The 22,075-nt window shown below is 43.6% G+C and overlaps 1 protein-coding gene across 2 annotated transcripts in view; it reads right to left on the reverse strand.

Moving 5' to 3' along the window:
- The window catches only part of YWHAE (tyrosine 3-monooxygenase/tryptophan 5-monooxygenase activation protein epsilon), an 81,383-nt gene extending 61,284 nt beyond the window's left edge, over positions 1-20,099 (reverse strand). For both annotated transcript variants that reach the window (XM_024194395.1, XM_024194396.1), the window contains exon 1: positions 19,928-20,099. In XM_024194395.1, the coding sequence (XP_024050163.1) occupies positions 19,928-19,991 (64 nt within the window). In that variant the 5' untranslated portion in view covers positions 19,992-20,099. The remainder of the gene's footprint in view (positions 1-19,927) is intronic.
- Positions 20,100-22,075: the final 1,976 nt, after the last annotated feature.

Consider the following 22,075-nt stretch of genomic DNA (forward strand, 5'->3'; position numbering starts at 1 on the left):
CCGTACACCGGCACCCTGGACAGTAGTCAGGAGCTGTTCAACTATAGGCTGAGCAAGGGCAGAATGGTGGTAGAATGTGCATTTGGATGTTTAAAAGCGCACTGGCGCAGTTTACTGACTGGTTAGACCTCAGCAAAACCAATATTCCCATCGTTATTACTGTTTGCTGTGTGCTCCACAATATCTGAAAGAGTAAGGGGGAGACGTTTATGGCGGGGTCGGAAGTTGAGGCAAATTGCCTGGCCGCTGATTACACGCAGCCAGATACCAGGGCGGTTAGAAGAGCACAGCAGGGCGCGCTGTGCATCAGAGAAGCGTTGAAAACCAGTTTCATGACGGCCAGGCTACCGTGTGAAAGTTCTGTTTGTTTCTCCTTGATGAAAACCCGCCCCCTTGGTTCACTCTACTTCCCTGTAAGCCAACTGCCCTCTCTTCCCCCCTTTGATCTCAGCTTGCAGAGGCAATAAAGTCATTATTGTTTCAAACTCATGGATTCTTTATTAATTCGTCACACAAATGGAGGGATAACTCCCAAGGTAGCACCGGGTGGGGTGGCAGAGGAGGGGAGGAAGGAAGGACAAGACCACACTGCACTTCAAAACTTATTGAATGCCAGCTTTCTGTTGCTTGGCCAGTCCTCTGGGGTGGAGTGGTTGGGTGGCCAGAGGTCCCCCCACCGCGTTCTTGGGAGTCTGGGTGAGGAACTTGGGGAGGAGGGCGGTTGGTTACACAGGGGCTGCAGCGGCGGTCTATGCTCCTGCTGCCTTTCCTGCACCTCAACAATACGCTGGAGCATATCAGATTGATCCTCCAGTAGCCTCAGCATTGCCTCCTGCCTCCTCTCATTACGCTGCTGCCGCCGCTCCTCTTGCTCCCGCCACCTCTCATCTCGCGCATCCCTCCTGTCCTCACGTTCATTTTGTGCTTTCCTGGACTCTGACACTGTTTGCCTCCACGCATTCTGCTGGGCTCTTTCAGTGCGGGAGGACTGCATGAGCTCAGGGAACATTTCATCGCGAGTGTTTTTTCCGCCTTTTCATCTGCACTAGCCTCTGGGACGGAGATGATAATGGTAGCATTGAAACATTTTCAGCTGCAGGAGGAAAAAAGGGAGAGTTGGGTTAACCATTTAAAATGAGTTGGCCATTTAAAAGGAGAGGCTAAGGTTTTTAGGTTAACGTGCAGCACAAACCCAACTCACTCCCAATTCTCTGGGATGATTGCTTCACCCCTCCCACTACCGCATGGCTAACAGCGGGGATGATTTCTTTTCAGCCATAGGCACACAGCCCAGCAGGAACGGCCACCTCTGAATGTCCCCTTAATAATATTCCCCTATTTCCACCAGGTGACTGAATGATATCACTCTCCTGAAGATCACAGAGAGAGATAAAGAACGGATGTTGCTTGACTGCATTCCAGTAGCTTTACTGGCCACGAATACATCCCAAGTCTTCAGGGCAAATTTATCATTAAACACGCTTGCTTTTAAACCATGTATTATATTTACAAAGGTACACTCACCAGAGGGGTCTTCTCCGCCTTCAAGGTCCGGGAGCCCGGGTTGGGAGGGTAATGTCTCCAGGGTGATAAACAGTTCCTGGCTGTCAGGGAGAACCGTTTCTCCGCTTGCCTGCTGTGCGCTATCATCATCATCTTCCTCGTCCCCAAAATCCTCATCCCTGTTGCATGAGACTCCCTTGCAGGAGTCCATGTACAGGGGTGGGGTAGTTGTAGGGGCACACCCTAGAATTGCATGCAGCTAATGATAGAAGCAACATGTCTGGGGGTCTGACCCAGAGCAGCCGTTTGTGTCTTTGGTAGGCTTGCCTGAGCTCCTTAAGTTTCATGTGGCACTGCTGCGGGTCCCTGTTTTCTTCATGCCCTTGGAGATTTTTTTAAAATATTTTGGCATTTCGTCTTTTGGAACAGAGTTCTGATAGCACGGATTTGTCTCCCCATATAGCGATCAGATCCAGTACCTCCCGTTCGGTCCATGCTGGAGCTCTTTTGCGATTCTGGGACTCCATGGTCACTTCTGCTGATGAGCTCTGCATGGTCACCTGTGCTGATCAGCTTGCCACTCTGGCCAAACAGGAAATAAAATTCAAAAGTTCGCGGGGCTTTTCCTGTCTATCTGGCCAGTGCATCTGAGTTGAGAGTGCTGTCCAGAACGGTCACCATGGAGCACTCTGGGATAGCTCCCGGAGGCCAAAAACATTGAATTGTGTCCACACTACCCCCAAATTCAACCCGGCGATGTCGATTTCAGCGCTAATCCCCTCGTTGGGGAGGAGTACAGAATTCGATTTTAAGACCCCTTTAAGTTGACAAAAAAGGCTTCATTGTGTGGACGGGTGCAGGGTTAAATCGATCTAACGCTGCTAAATTCGACCTAAACTCGTAGTGTAGACCAGGGCATAGTAAACATACCATTAAAATCCTTTAAACCTTTTATTTAAAAAAAAAAAAATAGTTAAAGCATTTAAAACGTAGCATTAAATAAGACTCTCATTTTAACAATATCCCTTGTTCTCTCCCCTTTTAGCTGGAGAGAGTTTTTAGAAGGAAAACCCCCGTTTTACAGTCTTAGGCTATGTCTATACAGCACACCTTACAACTGTGCGGCTGTGCACTGCAGCCACATCATTGTAAGGTGAGTTGTGTGGCTGCTCTTTATCACTGACAACAAAATAAAACCAACCCAACGAGGGGCAGTAGCTTTGTCAATGGGAGCGTGGCTCCGGACAACAAAGCACTGTCCACACCAATGCTTTTCATCGTTAAAGCTTTTGTCGTTCAGATGGGTCTTTTTTCCCCACACCCCTAAGCAACAAAAGTGCCACTGTAGACATAGCCTTAGATAGTAACAAAGCTGGTAATAACTGTCCTTTTGTGGAAAAGAGAAGAAGTTAGCTGAGATGAGCTGGAGTTGCTATTTTTAAAGTCCAATCCCATTTCATCTCAGGTAGTGTTTGGGATTCAGTTGGAGCTGGTAGGGGGTAGCAAAGTCATCTGGATTCCTCTCTCTGGTCCAGTCTGGTCAGGACATCACTTAGGATTAGGACAAAAAAAAAAGTCCAGGGTCCTAGGAGATGGTGGAGGTGGCAGCCATGATGAAGCTCACTTCAGTAGTCTTCATCTGTTCCTCACCATTCTGCCTTCCCCCCCCCAAAGTCTTTCTTTAAGAACCCAACAAAGGAGTGATGGATAGAACAGCCCATCCCCTCATTATTTTGTCCATCAGTTAGGTCTAATATCTGACACCAATTTTGGTTAATTAATTTTTGTTCCACATATTCTGTTTTTACCAAACATGATTTCAACATAATCCTTGAATTTTATCAACATGGCCTTTTTCTCTTAACTAATTTAGTCTGTCTGGTTTTCTTGCACCAGTTTATAACGTGCATTATTGAAAGCAACGAGACATTTTCCATCAATATTTATTACAGGTTATTGTAACAACTTATGAACTTGCACATACTTTTTACAATTGAGCTTACAATTAGGGTAAATTTGTAGGCTCAGTTATCACAACAGGTTCCACAAACAGCCTCATTCACTACATGACCCTGATTCATTCCTTGAGCACCATCCATCCTGTGCACTTAATGAGACAGGATTCTGTGAAAAAACAGAATGTAATGATAAATTAACTACTGCACTACAACACTTATGCACAAGAGGGCCAAATTAAGGTTGCACAGAAATCTAATTCTGACATTTTCTAGCTTTTGATTGCTTGACTTTACAATCAAAGATCTTTTAAATCGGGGGGGGGGGGGGGGAATATAATTTCCTACTTTTAAAAAAAGCAAAATACCAATTCCATCACATGGAACCACAGATTCCCATGCAAGTCTACATCAAGGTTGGTACCTTTAGAGCCACAGCCCAGACAGTTAACAGGGTAACTGATAACAGGAACAGACTTATCTTGTATGTGGATTTCAGTCACTATGGTTATGTCTACACTGCAATTAGACACCTGTCGCTGGCCCGTACATATTCCGGATTGCGGGGCTTGGGCTAAGGGGTTGTTTAATTGCTGTTTAGACCTCTAGGTTCAGGCCAAGCTCTGGGACCCTCCCACCTCGCAGAGTCCTAGAGCCCAGGCTCTAGCCCAAACCCAAACATCTACACCACAATTAAACAGCCCCTTAGCCTGAGCCAGGTGCCACAGGCCAGCCAGGGGTGTCTATCTGCAGCATAAACATAAATCCTAATAGGAGGATAAGAGACTTTGCCACTGGGTTTCACAGCTATCTGCCAACAGCAGAGGACTGTTGGGACTCAAGAGTCCTGGGTTCTAAATCTAGGTTCTGCAGGGAAGTGTATTCTAGTGGCTAGACTTCTGCTGTCTCCTGCTGATCCCCCCCCCCATCTGCCTGATCCCCAGCCTGTCCAATCCTGTCTCCATACCCCTGCTCCCATTGCCACCACCACCAGCCTGCCCCAGTGTTACCCTCCCCACCTCACCTCACTACAATCAAGCAAGTCAGACTATCTACTCATTCTCCATGCCAACCTGTCACCAGCTAGGGGAGCACAAACCATAGCAGCGTTGTCTCCTTGCGGTCAGTTACCAGAGCAGCCCCCCAAGCTGGAACATGCTCAGTTGCTCCGTAAGGATGATGAATGTTCAGTCCAGTCTGCATGCAGAAATTGTGTTGGTATGGCACATGCTCAATGCAGACAGAATCCTTGGAAACTAATGCTGCCAGTCCCTAACAAACCTCTACTAAGGATGTGTGCACTGAGATTTTCAGAGGCTTACAATTTAGCCAAATTTGGGCAGATTGTCACCTGGATAGAAAAGCCATTTTCCCAGCAGTAAGGTGACCCCCCCCGTGAAACTTCAAATCCCTACTTGAAAGCATGGAGGGACTCGTGCTTTTTAATTAATCCATTGTAAGAATTTAACATAGGGGTCACAGAAAAATATATTGTTTTTCCTTTCTCAGAAATAGCTTAACCGTTTTGTTGAAACTTCATCTAGTATGGAACATTTTGATCCAAAGAGCTGAAATTCAGCAAAATTATAAGCAACTAAAAACAGGGTCTTCAAACAAACATTTGACAACCTTAACTAGTGGCAGTATTACCAAACTAGGATTATAATATGTAGTTTTTGTAGCTTGTGTGTGAGAGAAGTTCTATAAATTAATTTTGCTTTCAATTAAAGAGTGGCTTTAACTCTGACCAAACAGTTGATTTCTAAGCTTTTAAAAAAGGTATCAAAATATTTCTATATTCACTTCTAAGTAGAATCATCCAATATGCCTTAGTATTTCTGACCACTATAGATACATAACTATGCAAGGCATTCTGCCCTCCAAAACACTGGGTCTTGTGGACAGAGACCACTACTGGGGTTCAGCCCTGCATTCTAATCCCAGCTCTGCCATAAACTTGCTGTGTGATCTTGGGCAAAGTTTCGCTAACATTGTTGTGTCAACTAGAGAAATGTTAAGTGAAACTGTTTTGCAACCTTAGTTAGTGCACATACCTGCAACTGTTGTGGGGCTCCTGCACTTTAACATCACTTCACCCAACTTGCAATAAGATTTGCCAGCTGTTCACTGATATGGTATTGTCACCCATTTGCTGCACTTTATCTATTATTACATATCAACACTGACAATCAAGCATGCTATCCCCAGGCTAGCATGATCAGCATCAACTTGGTTCTGTCCTAGCAAATTTTCTTCAGAGTCTTAGGGGGCCAAAAGAAACTTACAAAGGCATATAGGAGAGATCTTTCCTCCAATTCAAAAGAATGGCATTCAATACACAATGCAGGTCCCTGTCTGTTCTTGAGCATGACCTCACATTTGCCAGTTGTGAGAAATAAACTTATGGCCAGAGTTGATCCCACACGACAAATAACTGACGTGCCACTAAAGGTTTTATTAGCCACTAATGGTGGCCTGTACTTTTCCAATGGGATCAACTATAGTGCTTTTTAGCACAGTTAGGTGAAAAGTGAATAGGGTCTTAACATTGAACCTGTCCCACAAACGGTCTCCCGACAGAGGTTAATGACCCTCTCTCCATCTGTCCAGTTAATAAGAATCTGCACAGAAAGCCAAGAGGTGTCAAAGCATGTACCATTACAGGCATTATCCCCATTTCATTATTTCCAGGACCCAGGCATAAGAAGAAATGACATGTCATGCCAAAATAAGTTGGGACAAATTAAACAGAAAGAACTGGTTTTATCAATCCTGCTGCAGGTTCTCTTACCTTCAAATCTGTTGCCTGGATGCAGCTCTGCCTGACACAGACTGCTAAAGGGAATTACGACATTTTGTTCTCTGATAGAGGAGAGACTGATTTTCAGAATGTGCTTCTGTGAATAACTGCTATAAAAAAACAACAACTTTACTCTGTTTTCAGTTTCCTCCGGAACCCATCCATCTTTGGACTGAAGAGGCCTGAAAACCCTTGAAAGGGAGATCAAAAGCCTTTGCATGGGCCATGAAGAACAAATCCAAATTCCTAACTCAAACTGGTCTTCATAAAAGCCATGGCCAAAGCAAAGGAGCCGGATACAGTTTGGTCCCTCATATGATGCACCCAGCATATGCCCTGACACCACCTCCTAACCTACTCCAAGAAGGATTCACTAACTTTCTTCCCCGTTCTCCCCCCAGAATGAGTATGGCCCAGGAAGCAGCCCTTATCCACAAAGAAGTTAAAAGGTTCATGAGCACTCAGTAATTGGGCACATTCAGAGTCTGGTATGCAGAGGAATAGGCCTTGTGCCCCATTATATGCAGTTGTTTTGATTCTGTTGAGGATAAATCAAACCTGGATTACCTGAATTACCAAAATTCTGGTAAGAGATCAAACCCTTCTTTGGAAACTTGTACAAAGGGTATAAAAGTCACCAGCCCCCAAACTTCCTTTAGTTCCTAACTCCAAGCACATCCTTTGAATCTCAAATGCAGAGGTGGAGGGGAGAGGAAAGAGAAAGACACGCATTTCTTTAGGCTCTCCAAAACCTTAAAAACTATTAATACTGCTTAGACAACCAGCCACCTAGTGGTAAGTTTCTGTAAATTTACAAATATAAATGTGTCTTACCAAGAGAAATACAAAGATTTAACGACCTAGCAACCCGACAATCAGATTAAGCAATTCTGGTCCAGGTGAAAAACCTGATCTTTATAGCTGATACAAACAGTCTGGGCTCAAGGAAAAACAGAGGATTTATTTCCTTCAACGTGGCTAAAAGAACTGAGAAATGTACATGGGTGAACCCAAGTTGGCATAACCAGAATCCCTCATCCCCTGGAGCTCTAATCCTACCAGATTTTCCTAAGAACTTCTAGTTAGGCAAGGAGGGCATGGAGGAGATGACTATATGTCCTGTTGAAGCTGTTCCACTTAGGTTAAATATCTGAAGAATCATTGGGCCAGAGAGAATTATTCTACTGCCTGGTGGTTAGGGAGAGTCAGAGACCCAGGATCTAGTCCCCCGCACTCCAAGGACTCTATACAAAGTGGAACAGCTTCAAAAGGAGAGAATGAGGGAGAGTCCCACATCAGAATATCCCACAGCTCAGCGGCTGGGAGAAATTACTTATTCCCTAACAACAGGTTACGGCAGACAAAATCTAGACTGCTCCCCAAACTAATGAAAAAATCCCTTTAGATAGTCAATGAATTCTGCAAATTCAAAAGGTACAAATCTATTACGTTAACAGCAAATGTGAATGGTTCAGCTGCAGCCCTACTAGAGTTGTGAGGGTTCAGAAAAAGAAATTACACCTCCCCCCCGCACCCCCCATGGAAAAGTTGGAAATCTTGGGGGGAAATTGCAAAGCAATTTATGAAATATTCTCTCAGAATTAACAATGAAAAAATTAGGGTAATGTTTAAAATAATGTTATTGCTGTCCTTCAAAGTGCTTTCTATTAACAACTGAAGTATTTAAAATTAATAAAATGTTTCTCGAGACACACAAGTTTCTTCTGGGGTTCCCCCCCCATTATTGTGTCAAGTCAAGTCTTATTATATTATTTCTGAACCCAAAAGATATAACTTTCATTTTAGTTTACAATATTGAGGATTTCTATTGTCAATATTTTGTATTTTTCCCCATTGACAACAGCAAAAAAAATACACTTAAGTACCTCAGTGTGCAGCTGCAGCTCCATCCCTAATACTAGGTATATTTGTCATTATGAAATAAGTATAAATTTAGTTTTGATTCAAATAAACATACAAATCAGTACTTATGTGCTAAGTAAATTATACATAATTCATTTCTAATTCTTAAAGAAAAAAATATTAGTTTTGATAAGTAACTACTGCAGACACACCTCTACCCCGATATAACATGAATTCGGCTATAATGCGGTAAAGCAGCACTCCGCCCGGGGAGGGAGGGGGCTGCGCACTCCAGTGGATCAAAGCAGGTTCGATATAATGTGGTTTCACCTGTAATGCGGTAAGTTTTTTGGGCTCCCGAGGACAGCGTTAGAGAGGTAGAGGTGTATTTCTATTTTAAACAAAATTTCCATTTTTTTCCTGGAAAAAAGATAAAATAATGTTTTTTTCCGTGCCTTCAAACTTTCTAGAAATTGTGCACCCTAGGCTCTACAATCAATTAGGTTTGTCATGACTGATAAACGTTTAACAGGTACGCATATCATACGAGCATATACCACAATCTTCCACAACACAACTTTTTTCAAGCACAGAGGCATTAGTTCCTGTGTTCTGACTACCTTAAATTCCCTCTCTGAAGTTTGCCAGCCTCCTCTTTCCGAAGAAACACCAAGGTTGGTTCAACATGGAAGTGTGGGTGCTACTTTAGAAGTGGCTCGATTCCAATGTAATGAGAGCTACATATCTAGTTTGCAATGCACTTCGAGAATTTGAATGATGAATGGCATATTAATGTAAAATTATTTAATGAGACTAATATATCTGCAAACAAGCAAAAGGTTTTTAATATAGGACATTTTTTGATTCCTTACCTTTTTTATTATGCATAAAGAGGCCTGAAAGGTTTACTTCAGCTTGTATTTCATTTTAGAAATTACCAAGCCTGATCTACTCTTGTTTTGCAGGAGAACCTACTAGATGTCTTGTATTATTAGATCTAACTTTAAATGGAGTGCGGGGATATGAGGGAGATGGAGATGGTCCTTTAAACAAAGCATCTGTTCTCCAAAATGACAGTCACTAAAGTGAAAAAGGTATTAGACGAGCAAACAAATAGTAACTACAAGTTCTGTCTCTTAACTGATCAATTTTCACTATCTGCGCTCTTCTGATATAATTTCACTAGTTCTCCACTCATCATATAATCTACAAAGTTTCACAGGAACTAAATGTCAAATGTAAAGAGCAAGCAGAAATTAATAACAAAAAAAAAGTTAAGTTGAAGTGACAGTATTCCCTATATTAGATTGACCATCACGATCTATTATAAAAAGAATTCTTGCATCTTTAAAATAAAAGGCCTCCATGGTTTGCAGCAGCATTTTGAAATTTGGCAGGGTACTCCTGGGGTGAAGTGGTTCCTTTTTCTGACCTCATGAAAATCTGTTCTAATTTAGCAGAGTTAGTGTTTAAAATTGTCAATACCCATCTCCATTTCAAACAGCACAGCTTGCTTATGGCTTCCTGACAAAAGCCTATTCACTATTCCATCACTATTATGCATGCATTATCCCAATTTCCAACTTAAGCAGTCCACACACAGGAGACTCTCTGGATGGGACAGACACCACCTCACCCTTTGACCTCTGGGAAGAGACACTGAAGGGAACCAGGATACCATGATTTCCAAATGCAGGGGGGAAGGTCAAACATACAGACCATAAGCCAGATCGGGCACACAGGACATATCCAGTCTGTGTACAATCTCAGCTTTCATATTAAAAAACCCTTTTAGTCCTATGGCTAGAGAAGTTACCTTCCAAATATGAAACAAGCATAAACAATGCAGTGATATCTGCCTGAGTCTGCAGACGGCTTGAAACAATGACAGAAGGGCAACCTAACCCCTCCCCCACTAATCTTATTGGAATGTCAGCTCTAGAACCGAATGATGAAAATACAGTGTCACCATTAAGTATTGACTTGCTGATCATTTTAGCAGATGGAAATAGGAGGTGGGAGGGAAGCCCATTGGGTTGGAATTAGAAGTTGCTGCAGAGAGAACAGAAGACTCAAAGATAGGGAAGGCTGAGCAAAACAGATAAAGGAGGGTGGGTAAGGAAGAGAAACAAAGGCCCAAAATAATGATGGCCAAAAGGGGAGCAGAATTTTCCTCACTGAAGCATAGATATGAGAGCTGGAAATAATAAATATTTAGTTTTTCCATTTACTACACAAAGATCTCTGCAAATCTCTGACAACGGGCATCCCTTGTGCAATGTGAGTAGACAATCCTGAATTTAAACTGTAGCCAATGGATAATAAACATTTAGCCCTCGCCTCTGCATGAGTTTAACACCCCTGATTTAGGCTCACTAATGGTATTAATTCTGTGTCCTTAATCTTTAAAATTGGGCAGCACAGTATGGGGAGGAGGAGACCAGCCTTCTGTGGAGAAAGAAGTGGTTCAGGACTATTTAGAAAAGCTGGACGAGCACAAGTCCATGGGGCCGGATGCGCTACATCCGAGGGTGCTAAAGGAGCTTGCGGATGTGAGCCATTGGCCATTATCTTTGAAAACTCATGGCGATCCAGGGAGGTCCTGGATGACTGGAAAAAGACTAGCCCGTCTTTAAAAAAGGGAAGGATGACAAACTGGGGAACTACAGGCCAGCTAGCCTCACCTCAGTCCCTGGAAAAATCATGGAGCAGGTCCTCAAGGAACCAATTATGAAACACTTAGAGGAGAGGAAAGTGATCACGAACAGCCAGCATGAATTCACCAAAGGCAAGTCACGCCTGACTAACCTAATTGCCTTCTATGACGAGATAACTGGCTCTGCGGATGAGGGGAAAGCAGTGGACGTGTTATTCCTTGACTTTAGCAAAGCTTTTGATAAGGTCTCCCACAGTATTCTTGCCAGGAAGTTAAAGAAGTATGGGCTGGATGAATGGACTATAAGGTAGCTAGAAAGCTGGCTAGATCATCAGGCTCAACGGGTAGTGATCAATGGCTCCATGTCTAGCTGGCAGCCGGTATCAAGCGGAGTGCCCCAAGGGTCGGTCATGGGGCTGGTTTTGTTCAATATCGTCATTAATGATCTGGAGGATGGTGTGGACTGCACCCTCAGCAAGTTTGCAGATGCCACTAAACTGGGAGGAGTGGTAGATACGCTGGAGGGTAGGGATAGCATACAGAGGGTCCTAGACAAATTAGAGGATTGGGCCAATAGAAATCTGATGAGGTTCAACAAGGACAAGTGCAGAGTCCTGCTCTTAGGACAGAAGAATCCCATGCATTGCTACAGACTAGGGACCGAATGGCTAGGCAGCAGTTCTGCAGAAAAGGACCTAGGGGTTACAGTGGATGAAAGGCTGGATATGAGTCAACAGTGTGCCCTTGTTGCCAAGGCGGCGAACGGCATTTTGGGCTGTATAAGTAGGGGCATTGCCAGCAGATCGAGGGACATGATCATTCCCCTCTATTCGACATTGGTGAGGACACATCTGGAGTACTGTGTCCAGTTTTGGGCCCCACACTACAAGAAGGATGTGGAAAAAATGGAAAGAGTCCAGAGGAGGGCAACAAAAATGATTAGGGGGCTGGAGCACATGACTTATGAGGAGAGGCTGAGGGAACTGGGATTGTTTAGTCTCCAGAAGAGAAGAATGAGGGGGGATTTCATAGCTGCTTTCAACTACCTGAAAGGGGGTTCCAAAGAGGATGGATCTAGACTGTTCTCAGTGGTACCAGAGGACAAAACAAGGAGTAATGGTGTCAAGTTGCAGTGGGGGAGGTTTAGGTTGGATATTAGGACAAACTTTTTCACTAGGAGGGTGGTGAAGGACTGGAATGGTTACCTAGGGAGGTGGTGGAATCTTCTTCCTGAGAGGTTTTTAAGGTCAGGCTTGACAAAGCCCTGCCTGGGATGATTTAGTTGGGGACTGGTCCTGCTTTGAGCAGGGGGTTAGACTAGATGACCTCCTGAAGTCCCTTCCAACCCTGATATTCTATGATTCTATGAAAATAGAGCAAAGCCTTAACAGGCTCTACATGTGGGAATAGAACCCAGATCCAAATCTCAGTCACATACATAATAAACTTGATGAGGGACAGTATGGGTATTTTTTTTATGGCTATACTGTCTGTAAAACGGATCTATAATTCTGCATATGTAACCTACTGTTTCAATGCACTGTGTCCTTTTCCAATGGCTGGGCCACATATCTTCTCTGATAGCTAACTTATTTAGTCCTTTAGCTGTGGTATAGGTCTGTGCTGTAGTGTTGAGTATTTACAGCTCAACAAATCCTGCTGCTGGTGCATGATGGGAATTGGGGCTGTTAAAGTTACAAAAGCAAGTTCTGTTAGGTGCCATTTTTCTTTAAAGTATAGGAAGTTGAATACAAAATTACATTAAGCACTCAAAACTTAGGAAATACTAGAATTAAGTTTGTCTATACAATCATAATTCTGCCCTGATGTGTGTATTGATAATACATTCTTTTAATGAGATGATCAAATATTGTTTCCATGGGATCCCTTCTTCACTCAGGCAACTGAATGGACAGCACTCGGAATTAATCAGTGCTGCGTAGCGACTGCAGCTGTTGTCTGTAAAGATCCCTTCTCACTTGTTCTAAATGTAGGGGATTGCAGGAAGAACAAGTTAGCAACAGCCACCTGGGTGAATTTGGTTCTATCCCTACTTCTGCCAGACTTCCTATGTGATAATGGACAAGACACCTCAACATAAAGTTTGCATATTCACTACTGATTATGAAAGCAATGAAAACACAATATGCCCAGCTCTGGCAGTAAGACTGAAGAAATGTCCACGGGGGTATCAGGTAGGGGGTGGTCCTGCCTCCTAACCCCACCCCTCTGCTGATTCACTATATGGTCCTGGACAAGTTACTGTGCCTCTCCATCACAGTTTCCCAATCCACAAAAAACAGATAAAATTTACCCACATACATTTCAAGTGTTTTGTAATAATGAGTTAATGTCTGTATGGTGCTTTGTATATATGAAGTCCTGTGAAGATGCTAACTATTCTGAAAAATAAGGTCCTAGGTGTCCCAACTTGGGAAATAATTAGCAAGGAATGCAAAATTAGTAAAGACTTCAAGTTATGGCCTTAACTCTCCCTGTGTCTCAAGTTCCAGTCTCTTAAATGGGAATAAATACTCTGCTATCCCGCAAAGGAGTTGAGAAGAAATATTCACTAATGTTTGGGAGGCTCAGATTTGTAAGGACCACAGAATAGCCATGAATAAATAAATAATTGTATTTTCACTGTAGCATTTGGATGCTGTGAATAAGGTATTGGGCTAACCACTGAACAAGGATTCAAGGAAATACTGAAGAGCTGCCTTATTCCCTGAGCACCATCCATCTTGTACAGAGAATGAGGCAACGATCATGTGGAAAAAACACAGTATGTGATCACGTAATTGAACAATTTTATCATAATGCATATGCAGAAGGGGGCAGATTTAAGCTTGCACAGGCAACTGTAAAGCTGGCATTTCCTAAGATTAGAGTACTTGACTGTGCAAACTAAACATGCTTCCAGAGTAGACTCTAACTTTACATGCAAACAGATTTTTAAGGCCAGACTGGACCATTATTTTCATCTAGTCAGAGTTCCTGCATAACAAAGGCTGTAGAATCTGGGTAAGCTACAGCATATTTCTTAGAAAGACATTTTGATTTAAAGATTTCAAGTGATAGCAAATCAACCCTCCACACATTGTTCCTTTGGTTAATTCCCTTCACTGTTACAAGATTTGCACCTAATTTCTAGTCTGAATTAGTCTAGTTTCAAGCTCCTGGATCTTATTATTATGCCTTTATTTGCTAGATTAAAGAGCGCGCTATCAGAAATCTTTTCCACATGTAGGTACTTACAGACCAAGATTGAGTTACCTCTTAACCCAAAAAGGGCATTAGCCCATTTTACACAGAAAACACTGAAATTGCCATACCAGGGCTGAAGCCCAGGGCCCTGAACCCTGCCACCTTGGGCTGAAATTGAAACCTGAGCAACTTAGCTTTGCAGGGCCCTCTCTGGTGTGGGGTCTTGGGCACCAGCCCTGCTTGCTACCCCCTAATGCCAGCTCTAGCTTTTTATATGCAGAAAAAAGTTGTTGTGACATAGGTGGGCTGTGGAGTTTTTAATAACATGTCAGGGGGGTCCCAGAAAGAAAAAGGGTAAGAACCCCTGATCTAGCCATCTCGGAAAAGGGAATTAGGGAACAAGTAAAGTTGCCTAATTAGGGAAGAAGGAAAGTTATTTTTCTGACCTCCCTTAAATAGGAATTAAGAACATAACATAAGAATGGCCATACTGGGTCAGACCAAAGGTCCATCTAGCCCAGTATCATGTCTTCCGACAGTGGCCAATACCAGGTGCCCCAGAGGGAATGAACGCAACAGGTAATCATCAGCATTGATCCACACACGCCACCGTCACCCGTTCCCAGCTTTGGCAAACAGAGGCTAGGGACACCATCCCTGCCCATCCTGGCTAATAGTCATTGATGGACCTATACTCCTGTGAACTTACCTAGTTCTTTTTTTGAACTCTGTTCTAGTCTTGGCCTTCACAACATCCTCTCGCAAAGAGTTCCACAGCTTGACTGTGTTCTGCAAACAACTTGTTAAACCTGCTGCCTATTAATTTCATTTGGTGACCCCCTAATTCATGTGTTACAAGGAGAAAATAACACTTCCTTATTGACTTTCTCCACAGCAATCATGATTTTATAAACCTCTATCATATCCCCTCTTAGTCATCTCTTTTCCAAGCTGAAAAGTCAGTCTTATTAATCTGTCTTCATATGGCAGCCATTCCATACCTCTAATAATTTTTGTTGCCCTTTTCTGTACCTTTTCCAATTCCAATATAGCTTCTTTGAGATGGGGCAGCCACATCTGCACTTAGTATTCAAGATGTGGGCATACCATGGATTTATATAGAGGCAATATGAGAATTTCTGTCTTATCTATCCCTTTCTTAATTATTCCCAACATTCTGTTAGCTTTTTTGATTGATGCTGCACTTTGAGTAGATGTTTTCAGAGAACTCTCCACAATAACTCAAAGATCTCTTTCTTGAGTGGTAACAGCTAATTTAGACTCCAGCATTTTATATGTATAGTTGGGATTATGTTTTCCAATGTGCATTACTTTGCATTTATCAACATTGATTTTCATCTGCCATTTTGTTGCCCAGTCACCTAGTTTTGTGAGATCCTTATGTAACTCTTCGCAGTCTGCTTGGGACTTAACTATCTTGAGTAGCTTTGTATCATCTGCCAATTTTGCCACCTCACTGTTTCCCCCTTTTTGCAGATCATTTATGAATATGTTGAATAGGACTGGTCCCAGTACAGACTCCTGGGAGACAGCACTATTTACTTCTCTCCATTCTGAAAACTGACCATTTATTCCTACCCTTTGTTTCCTATCTTTTAACCAGTTACCAATCCATGAGAGAACCTTCCCTCCTATCCCATGACAGCTTACTTTCTTAAGAGCCTTTGGTGAGGGACCTTGTCAAAGGCTTTCTGAAAATCTAAGTACACTATATCCACTGGATCCCCCTTGTCCACATTCCTGTTGACTCCCTCAAACAATTCTAGTAGATGGGGTGATTCTCCTTTACAAAAAAATCATGCTGACTCACCCCCAAGAAATTATGTTCATCTGTGTGTCTGATCATTCTGTTCTGATTGAATGTTTTTAAATGGACAACCTACCCTAAATTCTCAGTTATTGAGGGACAATCTTCACTCCTTGATATATTTTGCTTTCCACAACCAACGCTCCGTATAAACTTTTCATGAGTGATGTACTCAAATACTTGGTTGCTAGTATCTAAACTGTATTGTTAATTTTATTCACCTAAATTTGGGTTATTGCTGATTATGCACTACATGTATCTTATGACTTTTAAAACAAGCTTTGTATTTGTGGATAATCTAAGCACTATACTCAGAGGTACACTCTTTTCTTACCCTGTGTACTATATAATTTTTTAACATTAGTTTTAACCAGTTTTCCCGGTATTCAAGTCAGGCTTACTAGCCTATAATTGCCAGGATCATTTCTGGTGCCCTTTTTAAAAATTTGGTATCACATTAGCTATCCTCTAGTCATTTGGTACAGAAGCTGATTTAAATAATAGGTTACAAACCAGTTAGTAGTTCTGCAATTTCACATCTGAGTGCCTTCAGAACTCTTGGGTGAACACCATCTGGTCCTGCTGACTTATTACTGTTTAATTTATCAGTTTGTTTCAAAACCTCCTCTAATGACATCTCAATCTAGGACAGTTCCTCAGATTTGTCACCTAAAGGGATGGCTCAGGAATCTCCCTCACATCCTCAGCCGTGAAGACTGATGCAAAGAATTCATTTAGTTTCTCCGCCCTGCCTTATTATCCTTGAGTGCTCCTTTATCATTTCCACTGTCCAGTGTCCCCACTGGTTGTTTAGAAAGCTTCCTGCTTCTAATGTACTCAACAAAAATTTTTGCCCTTACTTTTTGAGTCTTTGGCTAGCTGGCTTATGCAGTAATGCATGAGAGTTTATATTGCCTCTTTTTTTTTTTTTTTCTCTTTTTTTTTTTAATTCTTGCTATTATATCTCTATATGATGTTCTTTACCCATATACTCCATTCATTTTTGAATTCTAAGGTCTTTGCTTCAGTGATATTCTTAAATATTTATTTTCTTCACCTTGATTGTGGCTAAGTGAGCCAGATCTCATTTACCAGTTGTTTCCCAAACAATGTTTTGTATAAACAATGTCACTTCAAGTAGGTTATTCTTTACTTTGAGGCAACAGCTTTAAACCAGTGAGAGCATCCAAGGTATGCAAGGATTGGCCCGCGCTGTGTTTTTACTATTTACATTACAAGATGCATTATTTGGTAAGCAGTTTATAACACCAGGAGACAGCATGGTTTAGTAGAAAGGGCACAAAACTTGGGAGTCAGGAAACCTGGGGTCTCTTCCCAACTTTGTACAAGATCACACAGTAGATCAGTGTCAAACCATTTCCAAATCATTATGCCTCAGTTTTCCCATCTGTAAAACTGAAATGATACTTACATTTCAAGATCTATAAATAAAAAGTGCTATACAGAGATCTAAATATTTTACAAGTCATTGCATTTGTCTTCACAGGCTCATGACAAATCAAAAAGACTACTTATTCCATCATCTTTTTGCATTGTTGATATCACCCCAATACTTGATATCGCAATGCAGGTGCATGCATTCCCCACATATGCAATGAATATGCCAAGGTAAGCACAGATACAAAAATGCATTTCTAACAATGATTTTAATCTGACATCGTCCCTTTAATTTATTTTACAAAGCCATTCCAACAAACTGCTTTGGACTCTACAAATGTTGCATTCTAGCAAAGCCTGATTAACCGAAAATCTCATTACCAGCCATATCACTGCATGATGCATAACCTTTCACCTCTTGAACTATCCAGTTTCTGCTTCCTTTTTCCTGAACAGACATTCATAGAGGCACAAAAAGTAGATGGTGAATCTTCTCACCAAAAGGCAAATCCTACAAATTAATATTCTAATCGTCAGGAGGGCTGGTTACTTTGCACTGCAGATGCCTATAGCAGAATTTGAAAAATTACCAGACACTAAGAGGAAAGATGTACCACCAGGGAAATGCCATGCAGAGATGCATACCTCAAAAAGCTACGGAGAAGGATGGAGACATACCTACCAGGGTGCTGTTCACAGACCCTGCTTGGGGCTCCAAATTGGGCCTGATCTACACAAGTTTTCCCAGCATAGCTAGATTGTTTAGGATCATGACAGAGAAAATACCAGCAAAAACCCCAGTGTTGATGTAGTTATCAGCAAAGAGTGCTTTTGTCGATATATGCTACATCTACACTGTGATTTACCAATATAACAGGTAACCTAGTATTGTCAACTAGGCCTTATGTATCAGTCACTGTCTACAAGATAGCCAATATGTTTTAAACCCTTCTCTAGCTACTGGAAAGAAGAAATATTTTAATTCTGAATTACTCTAGCACAGTGGCTCTCAACCTTTCCAGATTACTATACCCCCTTCAGGATTCTGATCTGCCTCGAGTACTGCCAAGTTTCACCTCACTTACAAATGACTTGCTCACAAATTGAGACATCAAAATACAAAAGTGTCACAGAACACGATTACTGAAAAATTGCTTACATTCTCATTTTTACACATAATTATAAAATAAATATTTTACTTACATTTCACTGTATAGCATATAGAGCAGTATAAACAAATCAGTGTATGAAATATTAGTTTATATTGACTTTGCTAGTGCTTTTTATGTAGCCTGTTGTAAAACTAGGCAAATATCTATGAGTTGATGTAGCCCCTGGAAGACCTCTGCATACCCCCAAGGATACATAGAGCCCTGCTTGAGAACCACTGTTCTAGCACTCCCCCAGCCTCATGGCTATTCCAAAGGTAAGCATTTCCTTGATTTATCACTTCTTATGGCTCCATTTTGTGTCCTCCCCCACCCCCCCAATATATTCCTCCAATGCTTGCATGTATTGCTAATGATAGTAGCTCCAGAGAGAACCTGACCTAGTTCTTGTCAGTTTTACTGCCTCCCCTTCTGAACAGCAGTAATGGTAGGAAAGATCCTGATCAATTTTTGTCTTGTCACTTGGGAAAGCTATGAGCAGCAACTAAGGCACCAGAGTGGACTGCCTACCAATCAGAAAGCCTGTATTCTATAGGTTTACACTACTTTCACATTCAGATTGTTTTTACTCAAGTGACAAATCTAATTTAGTTTTAAATGAGAGGCAAGGGTTTAAAGTAAGCATGACAAGCAGATTTTTCAAATCCTGCCAATAGCATATATTACCTAAATGTAGATGCAGGAAGAATAGCCTTAGTGCTCAGAGATATTTAACACCTTACACATATTTAAATCAGCACAGTCCATGAACATTAAAGAAAAAAAAAAACAAGGTTTAGGATTTTTTTTTCTAAAATTCACCTTATGCTTAAAATTATTGGAAGACTAATAAGATTTACATTTACTTCAGGCAGGGAGAAGTACATTGTATTTAAAAAACTCCATAGCCTATGCCGGGGGAATAGAGAGGGTAAAAAAAATATCAATCTAAAAAGACACATCGCCAAACTATGTTGGGCAAAAAAGGGCGAGGCACCTTCGAGAGCCAGGTCTGGGAAGGAGGGATGAAGGTAAAGAAGGGCCCACCAAGGGCCAGGAACCCCGATCACAGACAGGGGGGGTCTGGACGTTGATTGCGACGAAGTGACCTAGCCCCCACTCCACAGGACTCAGCCACTCTGAACCAGCCCTTTTCGGCCCGCTGCCGGGCAGGACTCGAGTAAGAGGAACCACCTCTCCCCGCGCTAGTGACGGCACAAGAAAGGACGCAGGGTCCCTTTGTCGGGCTCCATCGAGCCGGGGGGGCGGGGGCGGGGTCCCCACCCCCCGACTCGCCCTTCCCAGCCACCATTTTATTCCCAGTTGTTGCCGCCGCCGACCCCCGCCACAGACGAGCCGAGACACCACCCACCAGGACTAGGCCGCCCATCCACCCTAGTCCCCTACTCCTGGCCCCTTCAACCCCGCGGGGCAATCCCAGTCGCCATTTTGTTCGTGCCCCCCCCTCCGCCGCCGCCTCTGCCCCCCTGCCCAGCCGCCGCCATTTTGTGGCCGCTCCCTCCCTTTTCCCCCGGCACTACCCGGCCCGCCCGTCCTCCCGGCTCTCACCATCATAGCGCTCAGCCTGCTCAGCTAGCTTAGCCTGGTACACAAGGTCCTCCCGATCGTCCATGTCCAAGAGACGGGGCGGCGGCGGGGACTACACGGGATGGATGGAGCCTGATGAGTCCGGGATGCTCAGCCGCTACCAGCTCACTGTTCTCCTGGCAAAGATGGCGGCGGTAGCACCGCCTCCTGTTATATCCGGGTACTTCCGCCAGCGCACGCATGCGCATCGCGCGCCCCACCATGGCAACAGCGGCTCCCTGGCAACCGGCGGGAGGAGAGAGACTCAGGGGTGGGGTCCGACAGGACGTCACGTCTCCTGCGGCTGCCAGGTCCCGGAAGCGTGCGGGAAGGGAACTGTGGCTGGGCTACGAGGGGTAGGGCCCTTGGCACTGTGATGGCGATGTGCGGGTGAGGGGCTGCTGGCACTCTTAGCATACAGCGGTTGAGGATCCCCTGGAACTGATATACTGGGGAGGTGTGATGAGGAGCCTCTGGTGCTCCTGGGAAATGAGGGAGAGAGGGGGCCCAGAGGTGTTAAATGGGAGTTTAGGGGCCCCTGCACTAGGATATAGGGGGTGAAGGGCCCTTGGCATGGATAATGGCGAGTAAGGGGGCCTCTGGCACTACTGGGAAATGGGAGGGACAGGGGCCTGTGGCACCCAGATATACGGGGGGGCTGAAAGGCCCCTGGAACTGAAAACTCATGGCGATCGGGGGAGGTCCCGGATGACTGGAAAAAGGCTAATGTAGTGCCCATCTTTAAAAAAGGGAAGGAGGAGGATCCGGGGAACTACAGGCCAGTCAGCCTCACCTCAGTCCCTGGAAAAATCATGGAACAGGTCCTCAAGGGACCAATTATGAAACACTTAGAGGAGAGGAAAGTGATCAGGAACAGTCAGCATGGATTCACCAAGGGCAAGTCGTGCCTGACTAACCTGATTGCCTTCTATGATGAGATAACTGGCTCTGTGGATGAGGGGAAAGCAGTGGATGTGTTATTCCTTGACTTTAGCAAAGCTTTTGATACGGTCTCCCACAGTATTCTTGCTGCCAAGTTAAAGAAGTATGGGCTGGATGAATGGACTGTAAGGTGGATAGAAAGCTGGCTAGATCGTCGGGCTCAACGGGTAGTGATCAATGGCTCCATGTCTAGTTGGCAGCCAGTTTCAAGCGGAGTGCCCCAAGGGTCGGTCCTGGGGCCGGTTTTGTTTAATATCTTTATTAATGATCTGGAGGATGGTGTGGACTGCACTCTCAGCAAGTTTGCCGATGACACTAAACTAGGAGGCGTGGTAGATACACTAGAGGGTAAGGATCGGATACAGAGGAACCTAGACAAATTAGAGGATTGGGCCAAAAGAAACCTGATGAGGTTCAACAAGGACAAGTGCAGAGTCCTGCACCTAGGACGGAAGAATCCCATGCACAGCTACAGACTAGGGACCGAATGGCTAGGTAGCAGTTCTGCAGAAAAGGACCTAGGGGTCACAGTGGACGAGAAGCTGGATATGAGTCAACAGTGTGCTCTTGTTGCCAAGAAGGCTAACGGCAATATTGGGCTGTATAAGTAGGGGCATTGCCAGCAGATCGAGGGACGTGATCGTTCCCCTTTATTCGACATTGGTGAGGCCTCATCTGGAGTACTGTGTCCAGTTTTGGGCCCCACACTACAAGAAGGATGTGGAAAAATTGGAAAGAGTCCAGCGGAGGGCAACAAAAATTATTAGGGGTCTGGAGCGCATGACTTATGAGGAGAGGCTGAGGGAACTGGGATTGTTTAGTCTCCAGAAGAGAAGAATGAGGGGGGATTTGATAGCAGCCTTCAACTACCTGAAGGGGGGTTCCAAAGAGGATGGAACTCGGCTGTTCTCAATAGTGGCAGATGACAGAAGAAGGAGCAGTGGTCTCAAGTTGCAGTGGGGGAGGTCTAGGTTGGATATTAGGAAACACTATTTCACTAGGAGGGTGGTGAAGCACTGGAATGCGTTACCTAGGGAGGTGGTGGAATCTCCATCCTTGGAGGTTTTTAAGGCCCAGCTTGACAAAGCCCTGGCTGGGATGATTTAGTTGGGAATTGGTCCTGCTTTGAGCAGGGGGTTGGACTACATGACCTCCTGAGGTCCCTTCCAACCCTGATATTCTATGATT

The sequence above is a fragment of the Terrapene carolina genome, unplaced genomic scaffold (assembly GCF_002925995.2).
Source record: "Terrapene carolina triunguis isolate 2854851 unplaced genomic scaffold, T_m_triunguis-2.0 Scaffold231, whole genome shotgun sequence".
In the NCBI taxonomy this organism is placed as follows: Eukaryota; Metazoa; Chordata; order Testudines; family Emydidae; genus Terrapene; species Terrapene triunguis.